The 13,261-nt window shown below is 35.2% G+C and overlaps 1 protein-coding gene across 1 annotated transcript in view; it reads right to left on the bottom strand.

Annotated features, from left to right (window-relative positions):
• Nucleotides 1–2,053: 2,053 nt before the first annotated feature.
• LOC121385899 (scavenger receptor class F member 1-like) overlaps nucleotides 2,054–13,261 on the bottom strand; it is a 67,897-nt gene continuing 56,689 nt past the window's right edge. Inside the window, exons 12-14 of the mRNA XM_041516690.1 lie at nucleotides 11,538–11,984; nucleotides 3,173–3,190; nucleotides 2,054–2,065 (exon numbers count right to left, since the gene is read on the bottom strand). Of these exons, the coding sequence (XP_041372624.1) occupies nucleotides 2,054–2,065; nucleotides 3,173–3,190; nucleotides 11,538–11,984 (477 nt within the window). The remainder of the gene's footprint in view (nucleotides 2,066–3,172; nucleotides 3,191–11,537; nucleotides 11,985–13,261) is intronic.

Here is a 13,261-nt window from a genome sequence, read left to right as displayed (position 1 = left end):
AGTTCGACGACAGTCACTTTTCTCACCCTTCTTTTGGCTTCGTACATAATAAATATAGCATATATTTTACCGTAATTTCACTTGAAATCCATATTTCGTAAAAGGTACAATTTTGTAATCACAAGATTTTCTTCAAACACATCCAGGTGCATTTGTAATGTTCAAACAAAAAAAACCCATTTCAATAGCAATTTTGCATTGGAATGTTTCCAGCATTCTTAAAACGGAAACGCCATGTACCCAGTTATGGTTATTGTAAGGAGATGCAAAGTGAGGGAACCGCTCTAGTCCGAATGTTCAATGGTCTGAAGTTTCAGTAGTCCGAAGGTTCAATAGTCCGAATTTTAGTAGTCCGAAGGTTCACTGATCCGAAACACTGTACTCCGTGAACATAGGCTAATATTTTACTACGTCTAATATGTGCATGGTATAAATAGGGCGTTATATATTAACATATATTTCACCCTTTATAATTTGGATAATGGGAATGACATTTTGTTCACATCATGCCAAAACACCGCACATGTATACTAGTATATAGCTTTGGAACATGCAACATATTTTTGTTTTTCTTCAGTAGTCTCTCAAGTCTTGGTATAGTTTCTTTTGGACGTCCGTATATTTATTACAACACACATTACTGAAAACAAAAATTGTGCTAACCCATGGGCCACCCTTATTAGTTTTTTAAATAAAAATATTTATAAAATGGTAGTACATGTAATTATTTGGATATAGTATTTTGTGGGGCGTAGCAACTTTTGGAGGTTTTAGCGGCGGCAGCACCACGCAGAGAAAATCCACCAAACATTCGAAAGGAAAAGTGGCGCAGTCTTACAGTAATGGGCGGCATACGTTGAAAGACTATTGGACAGCAGTTACCGGACGTTGTGTGTGTTGTAGTCATTGTTAAAGCTGCTATATCCGGTTACTATGTTATAACATTGATTACGAAATCAAAATACAGGAATAACTGCACTTTTACGTCTTGCGAATTGAGTAGCAGGTTGTTGACGATATCCGTTGATAGCGATGACGGACGAGTGCAATAAAGGTGCAGTTGTGCTTTTATTTTGCATTAGCATTCGACATAACATGAAAACCGGATATAGGAACTTTAACTGTTGGATTTCAAAAAAGTAATTTTAATTAAAAACTGATATTTCTTTTTTGTCAACTCGTGTATTAAATTACTGGCCTATCCAGGTGTGGCCTTCTATTATACTACTGGCCTATCCAGGTGTGGCTTATGTTTTTAAATATCCACACTTAAAAGGGATTTTTTTTATTTTTATTTATATTATTTATATAATTATATATTAATGCCATCACCAAGCGTTTAAACTGTGACCACTGTAGAATGTTCTTGTATAAACATAGAAAACTGCATGAATGATCGTTACATACCGTTTAGCTTCCGAGTTGCTTCAAACCGCACCTAAGGGGCAAGCATTAGCGTTGCCTGGGGAGGGGTAGAGGGATTATGGTCTGCCCCCAACTATATTGTTTATGTTTGTCTGTCACCCTATTAACATGGGGCCGGGTCGTGGCTCAGTGATACAGTGCTCGTCTGATGCACGATCGATCCCCGTCGGTGGGCTATTTTTCATTCCAGCCAGTGTGCCACAACTGATGTAACAAATGCCGTGGTATGTAATATCATGTCTGGTGAATGTGAGTGGCAGCAGCGGGTTTCCTGTCTCAATATCTGTGTAATCCTTAACCATAATTATGTCCGACCGTAAATAATTTGTTTGCTTACTTCCTTCACTATTGATAGTCTCAAAAGCAATGTGGTTGACCCTCCATGTCATTGTGGTCCCCCACCAATATAAAATCCTGACTACGCCAATGGGAGCGAACGCGAGATGAATACAGTTGTAAACGAAATGCAAGATAAATGGTATCTAACTGACACGAGAGCTGGAGACACGAGTGTAAAATTCTTTTTCTGACATATCTTTTTCTTTAAAATACAGAGTTAAGAGAAATTAAAACGTATTCTGAACCAAGTTATATACGGCGCACGTGTTTACGTAATATACACTGTTGACTAGTACATCATCTGGCAATAGAAATCAACGTGTGTAGTCTTAATCTCAGTGGATGGTTTGGATTTGTACGAAAGAAGCCAATCAGATGCCTTTAAATTGATATCCAACATGTATCATATCGTTGTGTCCTAACGTAATATGTTATATCTTACACTTTTGCCTTAAACCTTTTACACAGAGATAAGCTTAGTGATTACTTAGTAATTCGCATTTGTTTAGTGCATTTGACACTGTTCTTTAGCCATTATAGTGATGATAGTAAGGCCTATAAACCTTCGGACTATGTAACCTTCGCACCATTGAACTTTCGAATTATAGAGCTGTAACCCAAAGTGACGTCATTGGAATACTGACGCCATTCAAATTCAAAATTAGCTATATTATTACAATGTTTCACCACATTAAAATAAAAACTGGTCTATTAACCTTGACCCCTGTCAAATTTGTATAACAAGCAGACATTTTAAAAAAAAAAAAAAATCATATTTCTGGACAAAATATTAATTTTAAGTTTTAAAAGATGAAAGAAATAAAAAGTACCTTTTGTGAAATATATCGTATAAAACAAAAAATACCGTTGGATATGTTTTATTTATTGTGTACGAAACCAAAATATATGTTTTATGTTTGTCTGTCACCCTGTTAACATGGGGCCGGATCGTGGCTCAGTGATACAGTGCTCGTCTGATCCACGATCGATCCCCGTCGGTGGGCTATTTTTCATTCCAGCCAGTGTTCCACAACTGATGTAACAAATACCGTGGTATGTAATATCATGTCTGGTGAATGTTGAGTGGCGGCAGCGGGTTTCCTGTCGCAATATCTCTGTAATCCTTAACCATAATTATGTCTGGGAGAGTCTTAAACTGTAATGCAATATTTGCTAATAAAGTGTGGGTTTTTAGGCTGTTTTGTTGATGCTGATGATTTTTGGTGTGCGTTTTTTGAGGGCCTGTCTTTTTTGTAAGGGGGTGAGGGGTCTCATTCACATGTAAATAATTATATACTCATTTACAATTGACAAAGAATGCATCTGTTTGATGCTGTTAATTGTTGTACTAGCTATAGTAACTTCATTTACACTGATCAATATATTTAGCATGTTTTACTAGACAAACCATAAAGTAGGCTTTTGCCTAAAAAGGAAGTAGAAAAAGTCTGTCACTTATACTGCTTTTACTATTCAATACATAACATTCCAATACATAATACAAAATTGTATTGTTATGTATCTCTTTGATTGATTTTATCTTGCAAATATAATAAATAATTTGTCAAACATGGCATTTTTCACGCAGTTTAATTTTTGTTTTAAATGAAAATGGCGTTTTCGCATGCTTTAAATTATTGTTTTGAAAAGGGCGTTTGCTCTTTAAAATGAAAATAGCCTAAAAATCCGGAAAAATTATTTCCACTAGGTCACTCTGTTGTATATAGAAACATCGGATGGTCTTATATAACAACAAAATAAAAGGAACATCTACAGGGGTTTCCCCAGGGCCGTTAGGCGTAGCGGCCTGACACGCCTTGGTCCGTAAAGTAAGCGCTTTGACGGCGTGGAAGCGCCTTAAATCAGTTGCCGATAAGCCTTGATTTGAAGTGCTTTAAAAAAACAAAAAAATGCACAAGTACGAGCGTGGCAGTCGACTACCTCTTGCAAACAACTTGTGTACACGTATATCTAGCACACCTAATTACTATGACAGGTAATACACTTCCTAAATACCTAACAATGGACCAGTCGTCTGCTCACAACTGGTGTTTAGTAAATTTACCACATCTACTGGGACCGCTAATCCGTCAGGAAGGCCCTTACGCTTAACGGCGAGCAATCAAGCTTCAAGATCGATCAAAGAAGATGCCCATTGACAGAATCAACTGGACCATTTAACTGAATAAACGATAGGTGAAGCACTTTTTAAAAGTACAGTTAATTTGGCAATCGATCACTTCTATCCTAACACCCCCTTCCCAAAAACTCCCACACACTGAACACATCCAAAGCTCGTGCTGTCGGTAGCCAAATTAGTCATTGGCTAATTAAAACTTACTAAAAAAAAAAAAAGCTAATAAAATTTGCAATGGCTAAAATTTTGGCTAAACCATTTTATATCTTCTGATGTGAACAAACGGTTACATAATCTATCCGACAGCTCAAACATAATAATAATACCAAATATTCAATTAGCATAATGGCGATCTCGCGACCGGTAACGAGAAACTGTGTTATCCAGAATTTTAACGGCATGCATTCGACATGTGTGACAGCAATGTGACGGTAATTCAATGTCTGGAAGATCTGTAACTTGTTATTTTAACTGTAAAGTCTTTGAATCAAAGTAATAAAAACAAACCGACAATGCGTGTCAATTTGAATACACATGCCAGTTTAGGGCCGAAAGACATGTGGGCTATCCCAAGAGCTGAATTCAGCTAGATCGAGTGAAAACAAAACGTTCGCTACACTGGTTTGTGAACTTCACGTTAAACCAAATGGACACGACGGACACCAATCAAATAGTTCGCGAACGTTAGGAAGAACGTTGGCTGAACCGAGGAAAGCTCTCGACGCGAATATACGTCACGCTTTCAGAGTCAGCTGACACCCACGTGTCAAGAGGCTTCGTTGCGGACATTGAACAATACGATTACAAAGAAGTAAATCTTGATGTAAATTTGTAGAAAAACAATAGTTTGCATCAATGAATACCCCCTGCGTGTGCTGTAACCTCACCGTGGTGCAGGGGTGTAACATTCTCTTTGAGAATGGCCAATACAGCACAACATTGAAGTTTTGAGTAAAATTCAGTATCCGTAAAATTCTGTGATATTTGTGTTTTTGCACAGTTCTTTACACTGTTTTTGTTTAAGTCTTGAATTTTTATATTGATGTTGATCATCACTTTATTTATTTGCATTACCATAGTTTGACACCTAATGGCCGATGTATTTTTCGTGCTGGGGTGTCGCTAAACATTCATTCATTCATTCATTCATTCATTCAATGAATACCTAACGACAGTTTCATTTATTTCCTTTGTCTTTGTTAGTTTTGTACCTATGGTCGAGAGATCGCGGGAAATGAACATGCAGTATTTATACAAATTGCAGTTAAACATACACTGAATTAGTTTACAATAATCATATTTGTTAGATAATGTTAGATATATATTTGTAAGACTGTGAGGTGACATTTAATAAGTTAGCTGGATTTTAAAAACACCATAAATTTTAATTTTATGAACTTTTTTTTTTTTTTTTTTTTTTGTAAATGGAATATGCTGTGAAGTCGGCATTCTTAGCCTAGGTATTTTACAAGCAGAAATCGCAACAAGCATTTAACACGACGCTGAAATCAACAGCATCAACATGGCACAAATTATGAAATTGTTACGGGTGGGGAATTGATGGGTTACTTTAAAAAAAAGTTTAAAAAAAAGAGCATGATTAGCTGGATTGAAGGCAAACACTTAACTGTTTTCAACCCTCTACCCCACTTATTTTGGCTTCATTTTTGTTATACTGATACTAAAAATGTAAGCACCTTAAAAAAAATCCTGGGGAAAGGCCTGATCTAAAGGTATCAACTCGGTTTCATTCCTCGATCTGTGCATTGTAATTCAAATCTGTATGGGAAAAGGGATGAATTCAACTTTCCAATAAATTTTCACTTTATGCCCTCTGCTCCAGCGTTTGATGTTTACATATCACAACTTACAAGATACCTTACAGCATGATCATTGTGTGCAGATTTCAAACAACGCCGTTAGCCATTCAAAATGTTTTATGATAGACATTTGGAGGATATATTGATTAAATACGATGCGTAACTGACCAAACTAATGGCTGATGCTATTCCATATTTTGAACTTGTACATACTTTTCCATCTCTTGCACATTTATTTATTATTGATTTAGATGAAGTGACGGACTTTGCAGCTCTGGTGCCAGTACGTATGACGGGTGCCTCCGGTGGGGCAGGATATTTTCATCTTTCTGAAACACCTGATGTCATCACTGTTTTGGCAGTGATTCATGAGTGCATGTCATATCAGCTACATTTATTCCAATGGGTTCTATCATGTTCTGGTTTTGATTTAGTAAGCTAGTCTGGGAGTGGTAGAAACGTATTCAAACACAATATTTGAGAACATATAATGTATTCAATAGCTGAAGGCGTTCAGGTTCGATGGATTTGATATGCATATAAAATGTGTTTTACCCCCAGATAACCTTTGGCACGAAAGCAACAGTACACTTACGATCGAAGGGAGATAGCCATGTCTTGGCTAGCTCTGTTTAACGGAAAAAAAGAAGAAGGAAAAACCAAACATTATATACATTGTATATAACAGAGACTACTGTAGAAATGGTATACCATCAAAGTGATTTAATGAAACATTGCAAAAAACGTCATATAGATATATGGGCCAATTACTTGAAATTTTTTTAATCCATTAACAATTGTGAGTACTTAAGAATGTCCCGAATACGATTACACGAAAATTGAAAGTAATGGATTACGATTGTGAATACATTATCCAGTATTCGTGATCTCATTTCCACAAATATGCCCAAGTAGTAAATGATGTTACTAACGTGAACTTGTTCATTATATTTCAACAACCATGCTAATTTCATTAATAGAAAGGCATAGTGGATAACTTTGCATAATTTATAAAATCATTTCAGAAATTTAGGAACGTATGCACACTGATCAAATTGTTGTTATTATTATTCATGCTACTTTTTACTGTACTAACCATTGATTTTGATCATGTTCCTCCCTTTTTTGAGGATATTGAGGGAGCGAATACTTTTCCAAAACCAGACTTATTATTCTTAAATTTGGATTATTGATGAAAAGGAACACCCATATCCGTAGGTAGAATTAGTGTATCAATGCATAAAATATACATCATGTAAACAGTTTCGGTAGTTTGCTTTGTGCCATATAAATAAGGATGAAATTATCATTCATAGTCACAAGGTGGCTGGACGTAGCTCAATGGTACAGCGCTCACCTGATGCGCAATCGATCTAGGATCGATTCCCGTCGGTGGGCCCATTGGACTATTTCTCGTTCCAGCCGGTGTTCCACAAGTGGTATAACAAAGGTCGTGGTATGTACTATCCTGTCTGTGGGATGGTGCACTCGCAATGTGTGTGGTCCTTAACCATATGTTCGACGTCCAATAACCGTAAGTAAAGTGTGTTGAGTGCGTCATAAAATAAAACATTTCCTTCCTTATAATCAAACACTATAACAATGAAAAAAACCAATATGTATCTTTGTCTGGGTGTTTTTATTGATCACCTGGTGTCATAAAAATAGTTTATCTAAAATTAGAGTAGAACAAATTGAAGATCCGTTCTATATCGGCAAATTATACCTCCATTATTACAGTAGAAGACAATGGGAGATCAGTTATATTTAGGCAACTGATAGTTCCACTATTAGAGTAGAACAAAATGGGAGATCAGCTCTATTTAGGCAAATGATAGTTCTACAATTAGAGTAGTAGAGAATGGGAGATCAGTTCTGTTTAGGCAAATGATAGTTCCACTATCAGAGTAGAAGACAATGGGAGATCAGTTCTATTTAGGCAAATGATAGTTCCACTATTAGAGTAGAACGAAATGTGAGATCAGTTCTATTTAGGAAAATTAAACTATTAGAGTAGAACAAAATACGAGATCAGTTCTGTTTAGGGAAATCCTAGTTACACTATTAGAGTACAACGAAATGGAAGATCAGTTCTATTTAGGCAAATGAAAGTTCAACTATTAGAGTAGAACGAAATAAGAGATCAGTTATATTTAGGCAAATTATACCTCCACTATTAGAGTATAACAATGGGAGATCAGTTCTATTTAGGCAAATTATACTTCCACTATTAGAGTAGAACATAATGGGAGAACAATTCTATTTAGGAAAATGATAGTTTCACTATTAGATTAGAGACAATGGGAGATTATATTGTTTACACTGATTGACCAGTGCCTCATCCAACTATATTTCACTTCAACTTATTTTCGTGCTTATATAAGGTTCAAGTACGCTGCCCTGGGCACACACCTCAGCTATCTGGGCTGTATGTCCAGGACAATGGATTAGTTGTTAGTTGGTTAGTGGTTAGTGACAGAGAAGAGGGTGTAGTGGCAATACACCTACCCATTAAGCCCTTAAGAACTCGCTCTGGGTTAGAGCCGGTACCGGGCTGCGAACCGTGTGCCTACCATAGTTCGATGGCATAACCACTGCGCCACCGAGGCCGGTATCCAACTGCAGGCGCTGTTACTGGAGTTGATGCTAAACATATCTAACGGTTTTACGAAATCATGCGTAATCATGAAAGTAATCACAGATTCCATTTACATTAGCAATGTAATTGATTATGATTGCGATTACATGGCGTTCTTAAAAAATATTGTAGATGATTACGATTGTGATTATATGAAAACGAGTATTCGATTACAATCGATTACAATTACCCCGTCTCTGATATATATATATATATATATATATATATATATATATATATATATATATATATATATATATAAGAATTGTTTCTCATTTTTTAGGAATTTATCGATGTATAGAAGTCACAAATGGTATAAAATCGCGTAGCGTAGTGAAGCGATTTTATACTACATTTGTGAATTTTATACATCGATAAATTCCTAAAAAATGAGAAACAATTCTTATAATTACAAACAGTACAAGAAGTGTACCTTAAAACACTCAAAAATAATTTCTTTCGTTCTTACCCTCAGCCATGTTATGTAAATAAGCGTAGGAATACATGTATACATACTATTGGATGTTTTGGGGTTTTTTTTAACAGAATAAAAACAAATAAAAAATATATTTTAATTTTTTTTTTTTTATAACATGAATATCTCATCCAGTTTCCCTTATTTTTTTAATCGAGAGAACAGGTCACTTCCTTGTTCTATTTTTAAAACGATCACCGAACTGGGTCATTGGGCTTCTCGCCCATCCAGCTAAAAATAGTTCCAATCGATATTGGTCTTCCGTGATGACGTATTTTTATGAGGTTTATGGAAGGATAACGCTTGGTTTTTTAGTGACGTCAGCCAATCAGAATACAGTAAATCGTATAAATTCGGAAAGTTTGTAATTATATACACACATACACACACACACACACATGCACACACACACACACACACACACACACACACACACACACACACACAATCACTTCAATCTTTATTAGATGAAAATATTGAAATAATTCCAATGGAACAACCCCTGATACTTCAAAAGACGAAACACAAAGAAATTTAAATAATTTTTCGAATAATTTACAATCGACGTAGTATTGATATTGTCAAAATTATGAAGGAACAATTTTTAAAGCTGCAAACTGTTATGAAAAAAAACCCATTACATCACGTCCTGTTGTTGCACACAGAAAAAATGAACCAAGTCTCAATGATATTTTAGTCTCCAGATGACTACCCGCCGCCTAAGCCTGCGTGTAAGCTTGTAACCCAGTCCATTTTTCATCGGTTTGTTTCTATGTTATCCCTTTTCCTAACAGACTTATCAAAACAAATACACTGTATTCGGCTGATAAACAAAACCTAGTACGAAACAAACAAATTAAAAACAAGAGTAATCGAAAAACAGTTTTATTTTGTATACCACAACAGTCAATTTAAAATCAATTTCAAATCCCTGAGGCAAAATTAGGAAATAATAATGTTTTAGTTTAAAAAAAAGTCCTGAGCAAGTGCTTTCATTCATTCCTAAATACATACATACATTTAAGTATCCCCTGTGCCAGTGCGTTAATAACTATGTATGTAATAGTCAAACTCGACATACATACAATATTTATAGAGTATTAAAGGAGGTTCCATTTCGTACCATGTTTATGTCCAGAGTTAAATTTTTTTAGTTGTGACGAGTTTTAGTGAGTGACAATGAAAATTATTTCTCGAGGGTTTATAAACAAGATAAGAAATGGTAGCGAGTTTAATATAATATTTATTACCCATAATCGATCTTAAGTTGTATCACTCAACTCGTTTGGTTGACGTTCCTTTAAGGTTGTAGTGCGCCAATTGATGACGTCATCAATATACCAAATACTTTTAACCATATGGGTAATACATAGATATTATTGCATCAATACATATATAGTAATAATACTAATAATACTACATACATACATATATACATACATTACAACACACACACACACACACACACACACACACACACACACACACACACACAGCCACCTATTACTCGGACTTACTAATGTTATCCAATTACTTCAATAATTACCCCCTCCCCCCCCCCCCCCCCAAACCCGCATAAACTGTCACCAAATCAACTACCACATTCCAGCCAAATCGTCCCAGAACGTAATTTACAAACAACAATAATACTCTTTAAAAACAAACACATAAAACCTGATACTCATATTTGAGTTTACTATTCCTTTAAGAACTTTCGATGGCTGACCTCTTACATACAGAGTTGTCATATTGCCCAGTGCATCTCGACGAATCGAAAGTAGCCACGTATGCAGGATGTATTTTGTTTAGACTATTTCATTAAATGTCTTGCCATATTAACAAATAAATAACATTTCACTTCTTTCATAGTTTACACGTTAATAAAACAGTAAATGATTAATTATAACATACATATTGTATTTCTCTCACATGAAAAGAATTAAAGATACAATCTGCGCAAATGTGTGCAATTTGTATTTGCAAAATCAATCTGAAATATGTCAAAAATTAAAAAATGTAAATCGACAGTTTAGTATGCTCTAAAGAGTAGATTCCCCCAGGAAGCAAGCATCGGATTAATTCAATATTTTGACACTTTTATGTAGATAGGCAGTAGAGTTTTTACCTGTACCTTTCACAGAAACTGACATACAACACGAAATTCGCGATTGAGGTCAATGCACATAACCTATAAACACAACTGTTTAGTACCATCAATCCGCCTGGTGGGCCTAAATAACTACCAAATTTCAGCTACATGGACGTAGAACGTTTTTCACAAACTGACAAAACAGACCACTGAAGAATACATACATACATACATACATACATGCATACATAAACTTCTTTCTTTTTTTTTAAATCAAAAAAAAATCTACTAATAATAATAAATAATAATAATATTATTATTATTATTATTATTATTATTATTATTATTATAATAAAAGTTCAGTATATCAAATTGAGGTATTCGGTCCTTTTCCACTTTCGCCGGTTCTCTATCGCCTTGTAGACCTGTGAGATGTTTATGTGGGTTTGTTTGTTGGTGTCCTATTTGTTTTGTTCTTCGTTGTTTTGTTGATGTTGTTGGTGTTGTTGGTGTTCTTTCTGTTCTTGGTATTCTTTCTCTTCTTTGTGTTGTTGATGATCTTTGTGTTCTTGAGGTTGTTTGTGTTCTTGAGGTTCTTTGTGTTCTTGATGAGCTTTGTGTTCTTGGTCATATTTGTGTTCTTGAGGTTCTTTGTGTTCTTGATGAGCTTTGTGTTCTTGGTCATATTTGTGTTCTTGAGGTTCTTTGTGTTCTTGAGGTTCTTTGTGTTCTTGATGATCTTGATGATCTTTGTGTTCTTGAGGTTCTTTGTGTTCTTGAGGATCTTTGTGTTCTTGAGGTTCTTTGTACTGTTGATATTCTTTGTCTTCTTTGTGTTCTTGATGTTCTTTGTTTTGTTGGTGTTCTTGATGTTCTTTGTGTTGTTGGTATCCTTTGTGTTGTTGTTGGTGTTCTTGATATTCTTTGTGTTGTTGTTGGTGTTGTTTGTGTTGTTTGTGTTGTTGGTATCCTTTGTGTTCTTGATACCCTTTGTGTTTTTGATGTGTGTTTTGATGTGGTTGGTGTTTTTGGTGGTGTTTGTTTGTATGGTGTTCTTTGTTCTTTTTGTTTTTGTTGTTGTTAAAGAAAGAAGAAAAAACAAAAATAAGAATAATAAAAGTAAAAATTAAACCTGCAATATCGCCTTTATATCACAAGACATTATCGATTAGTACAGCCATTTGTACTATATAGGTAATTTTTTTATTAGAAAGTGTAAAATATTCTCAACTGTTATGTATAGGCTTAAATACATTTATCCCGCAATCACTATATTCATTGGCATGATATGATGACTAGATAAATCTCTATATTTTTGGTCACTGGCCCGTCTATTTCAGACTAGATTTTAAAAAAACATACTCTTTAAATAATTTGTTTTAGTACACTAAATGCAAATAAATTTTAGTTTTGCGATAACAATACAAAACGTATATATATGTTTATGAATTGGAGTTTAGAAAAGCTTTTTGAATGTGACAGAATGTATCTAGCATCTTAGAAAGAATGGCGTCATGTATCTTGCATGACGTCAAAAGGCAAAAGCCTTGTTAGGTTAACGATACTCGATTTTCGTGACCAAAATAGAAAAAATAATGATTTTCCAACTATTCCTGTAGAATCGGGTTTATTTTTATACATACATGCACACACACACATATATATATATATATATATACGCCCATCTTCCACTGGGGCGAGAAGTAGCCCAGTGGTAAAGCGCTCGCTTGATGTGCGGTCGGTCTAGGATCGACCCCTTTGGTAATCATTGGACTATTTCTCACTAGGACTATAGACCCCTATGTATGTCTGCTTTGTTTAACGACACCACTAAAGCACATTGATTTATTAATCATCGGCTATTGGATGTCGAACATTTGATGATTCTTACACGTATTCATCAGAGGAAACCAGCTACATTTTTTCTAATGCAGCAAGGGATCTTTTATATGCACTTTCCCACAGATAGGAAAGCACACACCACGGCCTTTATCCAGTTGTGGTGCACTGGTTGGAACGTGAAAAATTCCAATCAGTTGAATGGATCCACCGATGTGGGCAGTATACAAAGACTAAAGGTAGAACTGCGCATGCTCTATATTGGCTGTTCTATCAGTTGTCTTCATACCTGTATGAAAAGAAGATTTATCCTATGCAATTTGATGGTAATTTGTTAATAAACCTTCTTCTTCTTCTTTTATCTGCACTAATGTTGTTGTTGTTGTTCTTGTTTTTCAATAGTTCAGTGCCTGTAATTGTTTCAAACCTGGAACGTTATTTGAGTTCGTACGGAGGCTGCGGAAGATTTAAAACTTAAAGTATGGCCCATTGTTCCCGG

Source organism: Gigantopelta aegis, chromosome 12, assembly GCF_016097555.1.
Source record: "Gigantopelta aegis isolate Gae_Host chromosome 12, Gae_host_genome, whole genome shotgun sequence".
Classification (NCBI taxonomy): Eukaryota; Metazoa; Mollusca; class Gastropoda; order Neomphalida; family Peltospiridae; genus Gigantopelta; species Gigantopelta aegis.
This window is presented reverse-complemented; position numbering and strand designations above follow the sequence as displayed.